This window comes from Oculina patagonica, chromosome 6, assembly GCF_052425735.1.
Source record: "Oculina patagonica isolate OP01 chromosome 6, crgOcupat, whole genome shotgun sequence".
In the NCBI taxonomy this organism is placed as follows: Eukaryota; Metazoa; Cnidaria; class Anthozoa; order Scleractinia; family Oculinidae; genus Oculina; species Oculina patagonica.
In genome coordinates this window covers 19752782-19770599 of record NC_135763.1, presented here as the reverse complement: position 1 = coordinate 19770599, position 17818 = coordinate 19752782, and the positions used below count along the sequence as shown (strand labels likewise).

The following is a 17818-nucleotide window of genomic DNA, read 5'->3' as shown; positions in this document are numbered from 1 at the left end:
TCGAGCTCAACGTTCATGAAAGTTGGTGTGATAAATTAAAAAGACATGATAGTAATTGGCTGTGATGTTTGTTTGGTACAGAAGTTGTTAGTTCTTTTTTAATTAATTTTCAAAGTTGTGGTAAATTTAAGCCTTGACAGTGGTCGTTACGAGCGCTCGTTCAGGTGACCCGAAAATCCTTAAAAACTCGAAAAAAATGAATGATCCGGTCAAGCGAATTGTGGTTTTAGTATAAGTACATGACAGTCTTGCATCACACAAGAAATGAGCAAAATCAGTTTTACAAGCCATATCGGCCAGACCGGTATTACAGACACAACTTCGTAATCGTCATAGGCGTACGGGCACCTTCGGTCCTGGGGGTGCGGAGACCTTTTTTGCCCGAAAAAAAAATTGGCACAGGTTGAAAGCCGAATAAAAAGGCATATAATATGGAAAATAAAACGTGCATTGAAACAGCTGTGTACAAACTTCGCCTGCCTTCGCCTTTCGTGGCGTTGTCCGAAGGTGTCAATGCACTGAATCCTTTCTCGGAAATATTTTATTTATTCACTCTAGTTTAGCAAAACATAAATTAATTTTGGGGAGCCAATTTACATTGTTTTCACCCAATTTGAGAGAAATACAAAAGCGTGTAAAACAATTGGTTTTAAAACATTTCGTTGAAAGTTTTAAGTTAGCCCTGAGAACTAAACATTTGAGTCGAAGGCATAAGTAGTTTAAGTATAGCTTCATCGCATTTATAACAGCTTTGTTTTAAGGTCTTCCACTAAATCAATCGTGCGCAAACGCTCAAACTATGGAAAAGCTGATTGCAACTGAATCAAACTGAGGGATAACGCAGAATTTGCGAGAACAGGAGCTCTTCACCTGGGGAACCGGCGAATTTACTGCGGGGGGTAACCCCGCGATGGACTTGCATCCCATCCAGGGGGGAAAAGAAATACTAGCTAACTTCATGAAAAATATTTCGAATGTTTAAAATTAAAAAGGAAAAAATACTGAAGAATTAGATGTCAGCTGGTAAGGACAGCATATCTACCATTAATTATAAAAAAATTAAAATAGTACGCGCGCTCTCATTGGTCGATAGGTGTGTTTAAATAAGAGTATGTGAACACAGTTGTGACGTCACGCTTTCTCTGTTTCCCGGCTCAATTTGAAAATGTTTTAAGCTTTCGCCTAAAGCCTCGTAGAAAAAATTATCGTACAGTATAAATGCTAAGAAATGGAGGAAGTTTTGCCCTGTTTTGATTTGGGGTTTGACTGTCTTCTTTCCACTGAGCCTGAGAAGAAAAGGCAAAAGAAAGAAGAAAATTCCGAGCGTTTTGTCCAACTTGATGATCGTGAACTGGACGACCTCGTCGAGGGAGCACAAGCCAAATCCACAAAATATGCGACAAAATACGCCTTAAACGTTATTCAAGGTAAAAACTGCATAAAAGTAGAACAATAAAACTGTATAGAAGACATTCTTTATTTAAACATGGACAAGAAAATGCATACCAAACTATAATCTACACTGTAAATGTTTCAAAACAAGCTTTGAACGGCCGGTCGGTTGCCGTCTTTTTTCTGTCAAATATGCATACAATATATTTTCTCTGAAACTTTTTCAGCTTAAAACTCTGATGTTACATTGGCAATAAAAATTGTAAACTTTTTTCATTCAGAATGGGCTTCGGCCAGAAGAATTAATGGTGATATTGCTGTGCAAAGCAAAGAGGAATTGGATGCCAATTTAAGGCTATTTTATGCCGAGGCACGGACCAAAGACGGCGGAAACTACAGCCGAAGCACACTACTGGGATTCAGAAATGGTTCTGAGAGCGCTATCTGAACAATCCACCACACAAGAAAGGCATACACATTGCAACTGATCCAGCTTTCCAGCAGTCCAACCAAATGTTAGACGCCAAACTGAAAGATATGAAGAAGCACGGGGAACAAAATGTCAAACACAAACCTGCCATCGAGCGTGAGGATTTACGGAGTCTGAAAGAGAGCGACGTTATCAGTCCAACAACTCCTCAAGGCCTCCTATACAATGTCTGGTTTCATGTCACCCTGTATTTCTGTCGACGTGGACGGGAAGGGCAGAGAAACTTGACGAAGTCCAGTTTCCTATTCCTCCAGGATGAAAACAACAAATGGTACGCTACCATGGCCCACAACGAGTCAAGCAAAACACGCCAAGGCGGGATAGATGACACCGCCACAAATTACAAGAAGCTTGGAAGAATGTACCAGACTGAGCACCGGAATGACGGATTTAATGCCTTGCAACTGTACTGCAGAAAGCTCAACCCTAATTGCAGCGCTCTTTTCCAGTTCCCGAAGCGATTCTGGAAGAGGCCAGAGGAATCCGTGTGGTTCGAAAATCGACGTGTCGGCACAAACAAGCTCGGGAGCATGATGAAAGAGCTCAGCAAAGCGGCCAATCTTTCTCAAGTGTATACTAACCACTGCATCGGAGCAACAGCTATTACACTGTGGTCGAATCGAATCTGCTATTACACTGTGGTCGAATCGCCATATCATGACGCTGTCTGGCCACAGGAATGAAAATTCCCTCAAGAGCTAGAATGCTCGTCCATCGTCTCAGCAGCTCCAGGCGTGCAGCAATGTTCTCTCATCTGCCCTAAACCCACAAGCCGATCAGCAGATGCAAATCTTCCAAGGTAACCAGCAACAACGTCAACATTTTGGATCCGCTGCTTGTGCTATGGTTCCTAGCCAGCAGAACTTCACAAGGCACGACGAACGACTCAACTTCTCAACCATGTTCTCGGGCTGCCAAATCGGCCAAGTGCACATCACTTTCAAGGGCGATCAGTCACAGTAACACTGACTTTCAGCTCAGTTTAACTCCTCATTTTGAAGTATTTCCCTTAAAGAACCGTATTTTGACAGTTTTTCTATTTTGTGCCGATCTTTCGGTATTTTTGTGCAAGTTCAACGAGGATTCAAAGCTGAAATCGCTTTCGTCTACACAGCGCTCACAAGCGCTTGCCACTTCAACTTGATTTTCACTTTTGTAACAAGAATTTTGATTGGTTCATGTGTTGTCAGAAGCGCGTTTTGATTGGCTAGAAGCAAATGCGATTGTCCAGCGCGGGTATTGAGAAAATGTATTTCAATCAAGCAGTAAATAAATACTTACCGTCATTTGTCTAATTATTTTTGAGAAATATTTTATAAAAGCAATAGAGGACTTTTTTCCGTGCTTACATAGCCCCATCTAAACACTTAAACTCGGGGGGTTGGGAGAATTCTCGAAAGTTATGCAAACCCGAGACGTAGTCGAGGGTTTGCATAACTGTCTCGAATTCTCCCAACCCCCTCGTGTTTAGATGAGGCTATGTAAGCACGGAAAAAGTCCTCCATTGCTTAATTGCAAGAGATATAGGTGTTTCTTCGCGAGCGGAAAGCCGTCCATTCTGTAGCTGGGTGTGCTTTCTATTCAGTTCTTCTATTACCTCTCTTAGAAATAGAACGCATATTTACGTTTTATTTCGCCTGTTTATATAAACACGTAACCAGTGGGAGATGTATTGATGTTACTATTTATTGTTTACTGCATTGGCATAATGTCTAGCACAAGCTCTACGGACTCCGTATTGGCTGGTCACTGCGTGGTGTTATTCTTAGGCAAGACACTCGGCTCTAACTTATAGTGCCCCCTTCACCTAGGTGTATAAAAAGGTACCGGTGAATTTACTGCTGTGGTAACTCTGCGATGAACTAGCATCCCATCCAGGGAGGGGTAGAAATACTCCTAGTCGCTTAATGCTGCGAAAAATGCGTTAACCTTTGGCATGATTGGCCACTAGGACTAGAGAACGCAGACTAATCATTAACAAGGTCTTTTTAAATTTTAATTTTGTATGCAGAATCATATATGAGACTCGGTTCTCCTTACCTGGTCACATGGGAGACTAACTGCCGGGTAATAACGCGTCACTTTGCGTTTTTTAGTTTTAACGCTATTGCGGGGACTTGTTGCATAAAGAGTAAGCAGGACATCATACGTGTCAACCAAACTTTGCAGACCCGCGGATTTTGTTTTTGATATATATATTTTGAACAAAAGTCACATCAACAGCGCATTTCATTTATTGCGTATTTGTTTGTCTCGCCGCGAGCTGTACCGCACAGTGGATGATATATAGCGTGCGTTCTTGGCCATCAATTTATGTAGTTCTGTATGTGCAAACAAACATTTATTACTTACTTAAAAAAAAACGAGCAACAAGAAAGATTTTGAGACAAAACATTTATTCCAATCACAAAAATCTCAAATTGTAGGTTAAGTGCGCAATTATACACTTTATAGTAGTGGTGGATTGGGCCTTAACGGCTCAGTTTTAACTTGATTTTATTATGCGTAAGTTTATTCTCCATAATAATTAATGTAGTAACGTCGATTGAGTGCCAATGAACACCTCCTCAATATATAGCCATAAAGGCCTTAAAGAGTCACGTTCCAATCGAGGCGTCTTTACAAACAAACAGTGTTGAAAGAGATGTGTCTGTTAGTTAGCTTTGATACAAAACAAAAGTTTTGTTACTTTTAGCACGTAACTTAGAGATTGCAAAAGTTTACAAAATGTTTGTGCAATTTTGACCTAAGTTGCGCGGATTATTTGATTTCAATTAAAAAAAGACAAAATAGTGTAGAACAAACGACAGTCAGCAAAACGACTCTGGATCATCCAGATCCACCTGTATTCCAACTTCACTCTTTATCTTTCTATGCGTTACACTTCCTGTCTCGCCCGGCTCAAGACCATAGTTGACACATCCTGGAAGATTCTGAATGGATAGTATATGTTCCATTTCGGCGCTGTAGCCGTGAACCGGAGCATCACTTGTGATATATCCTCGGTAACTGTCCGTTCCATCCTCCTCCGCCTGCAGTACGTTATCTTCAAGGTCAGACGAGTTGTCTTCAGAGTCGTTGCAGTCGATGCCGTGTTCAAGTTTGTCCGCCCCTGAAAGGAAATAGGTGGAACCTTTACTGCTTCTTTTAAGGCATATCAGCCAATTAAGCAACTCAAACAAATACCGGGAAATTTCCGTTAGAAGACCCCCCCCCCCCCCTGGTTATAGGCCTATCTACCTGGAAACAAAAAATACATCGGTTATAAGCCCCCCTCTGCTGGATGACAGTACTGAACAAGGGTATAAATTGTTGCTTTTTACGAATTTAAACTTAAAGACATGGCTCGTTTCCAAACTGTATTTATTCTGCTTATACGCCTCTCCCCGGATATAATTAAGCCCCAGCCTTTCGTATATAAGCCCACCCAAAACTCCTTACGAACTTGTTTAAGCCCAGTGCTTATTACCGCAATTGTCCTGTTTGCAGGATAATTGACAATTTGCTTGTTTACATAGGTGGACGGATTGTAAAGCTCGGGTTACCGAGAAAAATTGAGCTAATGGCAGAGTTCAAGCGCAGAGCCCTAACCACAGGCATCACTGCTTTCACAAAGACAGACAACAGTTTATTCCAAAAATGTATCCACCAGTTACTCAAGAATAAAACATTTATCGTCATCGTCGTCGTCTTCCTTATCATTATAATTAACATTATCATTAACATTACTATCCATTAGTCGTCGTCTTACTACAGGAGAAGATTACTTTAAGATTTTCCTTTATACCTTTAAAGCCGTGAATGAGAAAGCCAGAACTTTTTGATGCTTGACATTTCGAGCTTTATATCATTAGCCCTTCTTTGGTGACACAATCGAAATTGGTAACAATGCATGATAATGATAGTGATAGTTATAATAATGACATGATGGTAACTTTATTTAGTAAGGCAACGGCCGATAGCAATGCACTTTGGTTTATATTTGACTTTTGACGTCGATAAATGTAATAAATTGCGAAATGAAATAAATTTAATAAATCTCACCCATCATCTCCTGATCGTAACTTAGCCTGAGTGGTAAAATCTTGTTGATGAGAAAAAGCTGCAGCCACGTTGTAACGCCTGACCAAGCAGCAATAACCACGCACGCGAGGATCTGGACACCAAGCAGTTTGACACTACCACCTTTGAAGAGCCCACGGACTTGAGAAAATCCTTCCAGCGGTTCCTCTTCGACGAACAGACCCACTGCAATCATTCCCCAGATGCCCGCCATAGCATGAGTTCCTATACAACCTGCTGGATCATCGATTTTGAACCTAGACGGAAGATAATCACATAATGAATCAATTTTGTTTCATATTTGAGTGGTAGCAATTCTATCAACTTTTTGCTTCGTTGTGAATGGTAGTTATTGCATCAAGGGAAGAAATGGTATTTTAAAAAAGAACGTACTTACCCTTGTGCGTGTTCGTTGACAATAATAGAAAAAGAAAACATACAAGACATATAAAATGACATATGGATAAAAGGGCTGTTTTCTGCCTTCTAAAACTACTAAAGTAATTAATTACAAACTTTCATGTGCGACAATAAACTATACAACAATTTTATAACTTATGACCAAATGTGATTAAAACACTAGTTAAATTACCATGAAATAATAGTGGCGCCGGCAGTGTATGGTTAGACCGATACAGCTGAATAAGTTAAACTTTCAAAACAAACCTGTCGATAATGTCACAACTGCCACAGGCCACCAGCCCTCCAATGAATCCAATAATGAAGGCCTCCCAAGGACGGCACACGGCACAGATAGCGGTGATACCAACCAGACCTCCCAAGATGGCAGTTATAAATATGGCTACATCCAGCTTCCGCTTTCGAAACAGAAAGCTGTAAATCACTCCCAGGATGCCTCCTCCAATGGAACCGTTCAACGTCACTACAGCTGATCTGGAGGCTAGCAACCACTTTGCTGTTGAATTGAATTTATTGAGTAACTAAGTTGTTGCATAAAAATTTTTTAGGTTAAAAACAATAAATAGGAAACTCCTTGTTATCTTATAGTGCTACCGTTTCGAGATTAACTCGTCTTTCAAAGAAGCAATATTTCAGTAAGTTACTCATTGAATGTGGTGACATGATCAGTTGGGGAAAAAAGGTCACCACCATTAGCTACAAGTGGCCGATAGAAAAAACCCACCAAATTTATATTTCAAGGCAATAACCTTATCGGAAAGAAGAAGTAATCTTCCGATCCCATTTTTCAAAAGACCGACTAATACAGAATCCTCTCAGAATTGATAGTTCCGGCAGTAGGTTGGTTTAACGCATACCCAAAGACTTCCAAACCAGCATTTCACTTTTTCATATGAAGAATGCCTTCACTCCATCGGCATGAGTTAACAGTTTGAGAACTAAATCCCTGGAGTCAATATTTTTTAGCAGTCCTGCACCGGTCCAAAGTGGCTCTCTGATTGGCTAATTCGAAAACATAATCTTTAAATAAGTAACCATGCATGTTTTGTGGTGATTTTTTTTCTCTGGGAGTGGCTTGCTAATTTTACATCCCATATCCAAAGAACCATTCCAGCCGTACCATGACTACTATGGGTATCCCAAATAGCCAAGGTAACCATGGCACCGACTGTACAGAGCATAGGAAGTGTAAAGAGCATACCGAGTGTACTGACTGTACCGACTGTATCGAGCGCACTGAGTGTACCGAGTGTACCGAGTGTACCGAGTGTACCGAGTATACCGAGTGTACCGAGTGTACCGAGTGTACCGAGTGTACCGAGTGTACCGAGTGTACCGAGTGTACCGACTATACCGATTGTACTAATTGTACCGGCTGTACCGAATGTACCGAGTGTACTGAATGTACTGTGCCGAGCGTACAGAAAAACGTCTCTACTCAACTCTTATAACTGCAATAGATTTACTTTCGAATCATTCTAAATTAACCAAAGTTGAAACTTTCCACCCAAGCACATTTAAGTTTGAAGGAAACGCAGTGAAAATCAGAGATACAGGACAACTATTTCAAGAGAAAAAGCACATTTACTGGTTCACTTGCTTTATCTCGCGACTGGGTACTATTATACGAACGAAACGGAATGGAGAAACGGGTCTGTTGTTCCTATCGGCATCCTAACAGTCTGTAAACAACCACAGTTAAACTGTTCTGGGGTTTTAGTTGGGTTAAACGAAAGTGAGTACGTTGTCTTATCAAACGGTTCACTGTATAGGAACATTTCACGAGAATTATTTCAACCTGGAAGGTTTATCTTCATTAATGACACAACCTGGGTGTGTACACAGTTCATCAAATTACGAAGCACCATATACAGACGAGGTTGGTCGCCGAAGTGAAAGAAAGGATAATATTTTTTTGATAGTAATTACCTATGTTGGACTCTCTCCGTCTATTTTAAGCTTAATTTTGGTCTTAGTGACCTATTCGTTATTTAAGGAACTTCGCACTTTACCTGGAATTAATCTAATTAATCTCACTTTGGCACATTTAATGGTTCACTTGCTTTATCTCGCGACCGGGTACGTCGAAGCTAAATTTGCATGTAAAATGATTGCCATTTTGTTGCACTACTTTTTTCTTGTCTCTTTCATGTGGATGTCAATGATCGCCTTTGAGACTTGGAAGGTATTTTCCAAAACCCGCGTCCAACACAGAAATACAAGGAGAGGGAAAACGTGTTTGAAATTATTGTGAAGGATAACAATTGGTTGGATTCCTGCCTTTGTTTTTGTTGTAGTGTGCGTTGCTCTTGACCAGTCCAACGCGTTTGCTATTCACTATGGAGGTATTAAGGGGTGTTGGATTAACAAGCCAACTGCAAATTTGTATTTTTTTGTTTTGCCGGTTGCTTTTTTCTTAACTTTCAATGCAGTATTCTTTGTTTTGACTGTAAGAGCTATCAGGAAAACGAACAATCAGGCGCGCAGAGCAACCCACGAAACAGTTAAAACTCTATCATAAACTGATGTTAGTATTTGAAGTGTAGTTACCTTTGTGATCTTACAATAAATAGAACTTGGATTTAAGGAGGCTCGATGTAGTTTTTTTAGCCGAAGGGTGGTTGTTTTGAAAATTAAAATTATCTAAAATTAATTTTTTACCCGTCACTTAATCACAAAGGTTACCATAGCAACCATTGACGTTTTCTTTTGTTTTCAAACAAGCTTGATTTTCTCGAAATCTAGACTGACTCTTGGTATTCATTTTTCGATATGTTCAAGTATAGTAAATTGACTACCTGTACAAAAATGTTTAGGAAAATCTGTAAGAGCGTTTAAGAGTAAATCAAGAATGAAGTTTTTGTTATTTTCTTATAATTTCCTACAATTGGCAGTCGATATATTTTTACAAAATAAAGCAAAAACTCTTTCGCTTTTAGTGAATGGTTTTTGATGGTGTAAGTATTTATATTTCAGTGAGAGTAACTGCGCTAAAATAATACAAAACAATTTAAAAGCGCCTGTTTTATATTAAAACGGCGTTTTTCTGAAAATTTCATTCTTCATTTACTTGAAAGTGCTCTTACAGATTTTTCTAAAATTTCGTCAACAGTTAGTCAATCTACTAAACATTAACATATCAAAAAATAAACACCAAGAGTCAATCTAGATTTCGAGAACATCAAGCTTGTTTGAGAACAAAAGAAAACGTCAATCGTTGCTATGGTAACCTTTGTGGCTTACTGACGGGTAAAAAATTAAAATTTGGTGATATTTGATCATTATAGGTGTATTTTGGCAAAAATCGAACATTGGCTTCCTAGATAATGTAAATTTTCAAAACAACCACCCTTCGGCTAAAAAAACTACATCGAGCCTCCTTAAGACAGGTGGGTTCCTGTTGTCTCCAGATCCTGGTAAAGAATTGTTAGTCCCATTTTCTACAAGGCAAACTTTTTGTTCGTTACCCGTCAAAAGAGACTTATTTAAAATGGTATAAATATAGACTGAGATATTTAAAGATTTTTTGGATTGAGTAGAGTTTTTATTATCTCGTTAAGTTCTGCAGAATTCGCGTCTGATTGTGGCTCTTTTCATTTTCAGTAGACGTACAGAAGTGTTCGCTCAAGTGCAACGACAGTTCGGTTGTTGATCAGAAGTTTTGTTCATAAATGTGGTTTCATGAACAAACAGGAAAACAAATGGCCGAGATTGAAACCCAAAACTCTCTTCGCGTTCGCTAGAGGAAGCGCGCGAAGTCGTTTGAACAGTTTTTTATCAGCAGAAAACGGGACACAACACGAGAACCCATTCCTTTTTGGCTAAAGTATTCTTTAAGTCTCAGTGTATTTCTTAGCATCTTCAATTCTGGATTGTAGTTGGAATTTAACCTCGTTTCCCGTCACCTTACTTATTTGCGTCTTGCGTTACTTATCAACCAGGGAACTGAAATTTCGAACTCGCAAGCAATCTTGTCATTTTTAATATGTAAATGTTTCCGTATCGTTTCACAATTTTAACCTTGCCCTTTTCCGGTTATGTTAATTAGCGAAGCTGCATATACGATCAAGGATATTGATGTATTTTCACTGTGTATACAGGGTAAACTTTTGTCTTTTTTGTTGTAGAATCGTTCTGTAGCCATTCGAAAAAAAAACGCAATAACTGTTTGGCCACGATGGCCGCCAGTAATCACTTTTTATTTCAAACACTTCTTCACTTGGTCAAAATGTGATTTAGGAACTGATTTAACTGGAGACAGAATGTCAAATAAACAATAGTTTAATCTCTATGATAATTGGTGTTTTGTTAAGAACTTTAATTTAAAACTGTCTCGGTACACTCGCGGTACACTCGGTACACTCAGTACACTCGATACCCTCGGTACACTTGGTACCCTCGAAACACTCGGTACGATCTGTAGACTCGGTACATTCGGTATGCTCGTTACATATTTTATGAACATTATTTCCTATTGTTCTCGCGGATAGACAATCACGGGAGCTGCTTTAAATAGAATCGGCGCAGGACAACCGCCAACTTACTTGTTGGCCAACTTTCATGACAAGCCAAACCTTGCATTTGATTGGTTCGGTACATTTCGTTACGGAAGTGGACAAAAAGGCCAATCACGGAGCCGCTTTGGATCGGTGCAGGATTACTGGACCCCTACTCTAGCCTTGCGGAATGTAGTCATTGGAAAAATCTGAAAAATTATGCTTACACAATAAGCCACTTTGGTAATCTATAATAATTCCATAGAGATGTAAATTACATACCTCCGCTGATGCCAAATGTGCTACCGCAGTTAAACCCCAGCCAGCCCCACCACAGCATGAACGTCCCAAGCATCACATTAGTCAGTGAACCCGGCTTGCCTTTTTTGACTGACTTGTCATATCGTCCAAGTCTTGGTCCCAGCATGATCGCGGCCACCAAACCTGCCACACCTCCAACTAAGTGAACACCTGCGCATCCTATAGAAACAAGACATGCCATTTTGATCATTACCGTACCCAAATACGCAAGTAGTCAATCAAAAGCGCGATCTACTGTCCTGATATCCTACGATATCGAGTCACTGACCTGATATGCCACCATATCACGGTCACTTTGAAGTAAAGTAGTGTTACAGTACGATGAATTGAAAAAAGGTTTTACCAATAAAACGGAACCTAGTATTTTTAATTAGCTGGTGTTTACCGGTCGTAAAATGATAAAATCTTTCCCGCCAAAACTAAACTTGAGCGCGCTCGACAATGGCGCGATGTTTGCCGACGAGTAAATACTACTTATTAACCGAGAGTGAGGTCATTACAGGGGAATCTCAGACCGAGGCCTTCATGTATTGACCGAGCGATAGCGAGGTCAATACATCAAGGCCGAGGTCTGAGATTCCCCATGTAATGACCGAACGGACGAGGTTAATAATTTATTTATTATATGGCCTTTTAGCGCTATTTTAAACTGAAATATCTAAAAAACACCGAGGTGAAACTCGCTCTTGCTCTCTGTGGCTCTCTTCGTCGCTCATACTAAAGAAGTATCGGTATGCTAATATTTTTCTTTCAGTTGTCGACTAGATAGTTACATTTTGTCGGTATTTATTGTCCGGTCATTACAAGAAAATAATGCCAGCTCAGCAGCCAATCAGAGCGCGCGTACTATTGTAGCCATATAATAATGAAACATTAAGACTGAAACAGTGGTCTGGAGTCGGAGTTTCCACATTTTAAGCTAAATTTGGATTTTGAAAATGTAGAGAATAAAACTCCAAACGAAAGAGTAAAAAATGTGAGAAGAGGACTTGATAAAAGTGTTGAAGACCAAAAAAGTATCAATACAAGCAGGTCAACACATTTTGCGCTACGTACATGGCAAGCATGGCTTCAACAAAGCGAATAATATTACCGGATTTTTGGCTGAATTTGGGTACGGTAAATACCTAATCGTACCTTTTTGGTACGCTTCGGCGGCATATCAGGCTCGTTTGGTCTCGCCATGGGTATCTTGGCTCGACTGCGTCTCGCCAAAATACAAACCATGGCTCGACCAAACTCGCCTGATTTGCCGCCGAAGCGTACCAAAAAGGTACGATTAGGTATAAGTACCAGTTTTGTTCGTGCTCTTTCAATGCGTTTTTAGCAGACTGGTAACAAGAATAGATATACACGTCAACAAGGGGATATTGTTTTGGTGTAAAACCAAATATCAAAAGAAGTGTAAAGCAATCAGATCTGGCACTAAATGTTCATGGAAAAAAGAGTTCACTTTCCCAAACTACCGTTTGGTATTACATGTGCAATGGGTGGAAATATGTGTTGTGCGAAAATTTCTCCAGAAAGAAAACTAAAAAAAAAAATACGCTTGAAAGAAATGTTGCGATGCTATTATCAGAAGACTAGAAGAACCGCGTAATTAACATAAAAAATACTGATATATCGCTGCTCAACTGTTTTGTTTAGTTTAAAAACACATGGCCTCCAGGTTGTTGTTGTTCTTGATTGGACAGATATTGTAAAACGTTCATTCGTTCGTTCAGATCTTTCTCTACAATTTTAATAACACCGCCAGAGCTTAATTTTCTTAAACTGTCTGCATTGAATTTTCTTCGCATTTACGTGAACCTTGTCAACTTCGGTCACATTTGAACATTTACCTGCGACATCAATAACACCAAGTTCCTTGAGAAAGCCTTTTTCACCCCAAAGCCAGTGCGCAGGAAAGCAGTACGATATAGTGTTGGTGAAAGAGTAAATTGTGTACGCATTTAAATGAGTTCTCTCCGCCATCGCGCCTGATACAATAGTTGTAGCAGTTGTGGCAAACGACATCTGAAAGAAATACAATGCGAACACATCTCCTTGCTCGGCCTCCACGTCCATCGCAAAGTAACCTGCACGGTAATGCAACAGTGACTGATTTAAACAAATGAACCTTAACAACATATGGGCAAGCGTTCAGTTTAATTTACGTGTTCATGTGGCATTTTTTTCCCTAAGTCTACGACAAAAGTACTCACCTATTCCAGAGAATCCGTTCGTTCCTTCATCGGTGCCGAAACTGAAGGCAAATCCATATAACCAGTAGGAAAGTCCTCCATATATGACGTCAACAGCGTTTTTAACCATGATGTTAACCTCATTTTTCTGGGAAACTAAACCTAGAAAGATTGATGTTGTGGTTAAACCAATGTCCGGTCAAAATGTTTTCAAACTGTCAGTTGATTTGTATATTTCTCTTAATTTATTTAGAAATTATGGTAATAAATCTGAAACAATGAAAGGTTCTAATATAAAAAAGCTAGTTTGAAGTCATGTTTGTCTGAAATTCAGTTAATAACATTGAAATATAAAATTGAAGAAATTATCAAATGAAAAGAAGTTCATCGGCATTTTTTTCAATGTTATGTACACTTCAAAACACACTTGAAGTTGGAGCCATGTATTTCTTATACTCTTGCATACTAAGTGATGTAGTTTATATTTTGTCTCTTTGCTTTTTTGTTTATGATTTTCATAATGTTTATGTTAAGTTTCTTTTGCTTTTTCTTTCACAATGATCACATTACGAGGAAACTCGCTTTTAGAATATAGCCTAGCTCTAAATATAATTGTTTTTAATAACCCTTTATGTCTGTTTCTAGTTGTGAAAATATTATGGTAAATCCAGAAACTGATATTTCTTTTTCGAAGGTTTCTTTAATTAAAATAAAACAAACAAAAGTTCATTCGTGATATTTTTGCACCTGACTGCATTTATTTTCGTCGTTTTCAAATTTTTGAGCCTTACCAAAGAACTAAGCTGTATATGCTGGAATCGACTTGATTGTTTGACTGAAATAGACTGATTAATATTTCATGAGGCGAATAAGCCAAGTGAAGATTTCACTCAGAATGTCAATAGCTCAAAATGACTTTAAACTGTAATATCAGCAGTCGTTTTGTATTTTTTCTATATTAATTTTTTTTAAACAAATCAGCTCTTGCTCTCGGTTAAGCTCTGGATCTTATGAGTACCGCCTGTCTTAAATCTTAAGCCTGTGTTAAATCAGACCAAAATTTAAACAATGATGTAATGTCGCACTGCCATGATAGCTGTTAAACAGAAATGATTGGAACAGGGACACAGTCTTCAAAGTAGTTTGGTATTTGTAGCTCGGTATGCGAAATTTGTTAATTACTTCATTAATCTTAACTCGTCTTAGCAAAGCTACAGTATTTGTCCGTTGCTCGGATACAGTGTTATACATTCCACGGATGAAGTATTCTCATTAAAGGAAACTTTCAATATCTTACTGACCCATACTTTGAAGACAACGATATACAAACCTGATTCTACGAGTCCGAATCCTGACTGCATTGTAAATATAATGAAAGCACTTGTTAAAATCCATGTCGCATCATCCGAATTCAGCTGAACGGGTTCACTCGATGTACCGTTTACATTTACAGCGTTGGAAACGTTTTGAGTAAAATTCATTTCTCAAGAATTCTTCTTTCAGGTTGTTTAAGCTTATTTTGCATTTCACGCATAATAAGCTTGGACACTTTTTTTTCAGATTTTATAGCTTAGATTTCAAATAACTCCCATCGCGATTTACAATGAGTAAATGCAAACAAAGAAAGAAAGAAAAAAATTATAGGACGATAAATCCTTGTCAAGCGAGGTTTTTCTTAGTAGATTCAAGCTTTATTTCTTTTCATGAAATGTCTTTAAACTCCTCACACATTGCCTATGAATTGCATTGTCTATGAATGGATTTCGAAATCTTGCAACAGAAAAATCGATTAGTGCCTTAAACAAACTCATAAACGCTTGTTGTTTTGTAGTGCTTTACAACAGCGATGAACTAAGCGTAGCAGAGCAATTATATCAAAAATATGTTCCCTGCAAAAGGCGGCACAAACTCGCCGTTCTTCTAAACATATTTTCTTCTTCAATCTTATTTCCTTGCTATTCAACAACGGCGTCAATTTACTAAAATTATCAAACTTTATATTAAATATTTTTGTTTCACCGGTGTCGATAATTTTACACTCACTGGGGAGCTTATCTCAATTCATGTTAAAAGAAAGAAAAAACCTTGACGACGAAATGTTTGCTTGGGTGGTATTTGAGTTATTTAAATTATCTGACAAACGGCATTATTTCTATCCTTAAGCTCTTTCCATAAGCAATGCATTTTCCCCAATTTTTCTGGCCGTATACAGTGTCTTCCCATTTTGAGAGAAAACAATCATCCTTTCATTCTTTCTCCTCCACCATTTTCCACTTTTCCTTATTTTTCTCGCTTTTTTCTAACTGACCTGGGTTAGGCAAGAAAGGACCTCAGGGCACTTAAAAATGACACTTTATTAAAAACCCACAAGTTACAGTCAGTTGGCGATACGAACTGATTTCAGCTAGAGTGGTATTACTTAACCCGTGAAACAATGTCGAACAATTAGTATCTGATAGTCAAAAGCAAACAAAAGAAAACCATGGAATAAGTGTGAAATAGTGTCCAATTGTTTAGTATTTATTAAAGGTGGCTCGTTATAGTTTAGTCAGAATTAGATATGCCCGTCTTTCGTATTTATCACAGCTATACCAATAAGGTTAAGGAAAATCTTTTAGCCCAAACGTAAGCAAGATAAACCACTGAACAATTTGAGTTCATATTGATTATATTGACGTCAAAATCTGTTTTCATGGCAACATTATATGAGGTTAAATATACACTATTTTGGACCTTTCGAGGCTAATTACTTAAAAATTACTAGGTGAAAGTTCTTCTTTTTTCACATATTTTTATTTAACCGACAAGAAAACATTTTTGCAAAATTTAAGAGAAATCTGTCAAAATTATTCGGAGCTACGTTATTTTTTGCATAAAGTGGCTCTGAGCATTTCTGACAGAATTTTTTAAAACATTGTCGGATCGTTTATTTTGTCATTTAGGCAAAAATATATGAAAAAACAAAACATTTACCGCCTAGTTTTTAAGAGTAATAAGCCTCAAACGGACAAAAATAAGGTTTCTGTGACCACGTTTGTAGTTGCCATGGCAACGAATTTTGACGTAAGGGAGTCCAATTTGTTCATTAGTAAAACCTTTACAAGGATGTTTTGAAAGATAAACCTTAACATTACAGGTGTAGAGACGGGAATATCTAAACTTATTATACAAACTTATACAATTCTTCTCTGATATATCTTTTTTCAAAATATATCAGCAAAATATTTCACTGGATGCGATTTTGTTAAAAAGTATAGACTACAGTGAAATTCTCATCGCATTAATTAATATTATTTTACTCCACTTAAATCGAATTCTATCATATTACCGAATTATCGGTAACGTTTTCGTAAAGTTTTGTAGTCATCGCGTCAAAGCCCCCAGAAACCCCGAAATAACTACGGAGCCACCGAAGACAATAGGAAAAATAAATATATTTTTTGCAAGAGAGCGGTTCGTGTCTTATTGTCGGTAAACGCTATTTTCTAGCTACATGAGGAACGCTACCAGGGGAGCGTGTGATCGAGGCTATCTTTCCCTTGAATTGTCACCTTTGGATAAATTGCGTATGACCTCTTGTGCAAAACTGTATCTGACCTTAGGCAGTTTGTTTTTCGTTTAAATGATGTAAGTCTTAACGATATTTCCATTCAAGAAATGTTCGTCACCGAACGTCGAACTAATAACTAAACATTCGCCGAAATAAAAGCAAACATCTGCTGAGTGTCATAGAGAAGGAGTTATTGTTTACTTCGTAATGCCAAAATCCGACTCGCGCGTTACACCTTTATGAACGTCGTTTCATTTTCACTCCACTGATCTCGGCTCATTCACCAGTTTAAAACATTTCCACTAAATTTTCCTAAATTACGTGCTTGTTAGAATGGTTTTGCGCAACGCGCCCGTGAACCTATCCCCTTACCCTTACTTGGAAATCAGAATCAATTTTCCCATTAGATTTTTCATTTATTCCTCAAGTTTACCCAGCAAGAATTTGGTTTTTAACCGATATTCCTTTTTCCTTTTCAGAAGGTGACCATTTTCCTTATTCGCATAACTTTGCGATTTGAAACTGTTATAAACAGGCAATGAGAAAATGGAAATTCAAAAATAAAAATAAACCTTACATCATTTTTTACCGCTTATAATTTGCTATAATTTCTTAAAACGGAAAATTAAATGTCATACTTAGTATTTTATTTAATTTCACAAAATTATTGCTACTTTGGATTCAGTGAAATAAGAATTGGGTAATAACGTTTATTTCATGTTGTAAATGTCACATTTTATCTATTTCCATACAATTTCACCAAACAGGTGAAAATTATAAAAACTGTTTTGGGACAAAAAATTATTTATGAATAAACGAGGCTTTCTAAGTTATTGTAGCTTAAAAATTACATTATTTTGTCGCCACATGCGCCACAATGGATAGCACTCTAAATGAAAACATC

The 17818-nt window shown here is 38.1% G+C and overlaps 2 protein-coding genes and 1 pseudogene across 3 annotated transcripts; 2 read left to right on the top strand and 1 right to left on the bottom strand.

The window, feature by feature from the left end:
- The first annotated feature begins 1905 nt into the window (after positions 1 to 1905).
- On the top strand, positions 1906 to 2565 carry LOC144657915 (uncharacterized). The gene has a single exon (XM_078518256.1). The coding sequence runs from the start codon at positions 1906 to 1908 to the stop codon at positions 2563 to 2565; it is 660 nt and encodes a 219-aa protein (XP_078374382.1).
- Positions 2566 to 4261: 1696 nt separating this feature from the next.
- On the bottom strand, positions 4262 to 14888 carry LOC144657067 (putative ammonium transporter 3). Of its 2 annotated transcripts, XM_078517360.1 has the most exons (7): positions 14695 to 14888; positions 13386 to 13526; positions 13023 to 13259; positions 11143 to 11340; positions 6611 to 6860; positions 5927 to 6201; positions 4262 to 4994 (listed from the first exon to the last, which is right to left on the bottom strand). In XM_078517360.1, the coding sequence occupies exons 1-7, from the start codon at positions 14843 to 14845 to the stop codon at positions 4693 to 4695; spliced, it is 1554 nt and encodes a 517-aa protein (XP_078373486.1). In that variant the 5' UTR covers positions 14846 to 14888; the 3' UTR covers positions 4262 to 4692. The 2 variants fall into 2 exon arrangements, with proteins under 2 accessions (XP_078373486.1, XP_078373487.1); XM_078517361.1 differs by lacking the exon at positions 13023 to 13259.
- On the top strand, positions 7523 to 8885 carry LOC144656346 (adhesion G protein-coupled receptor E4-like; annotated as a pseudogene).
- Positions 14889 to 17818: the final 2930 nt, after the last annotated feature.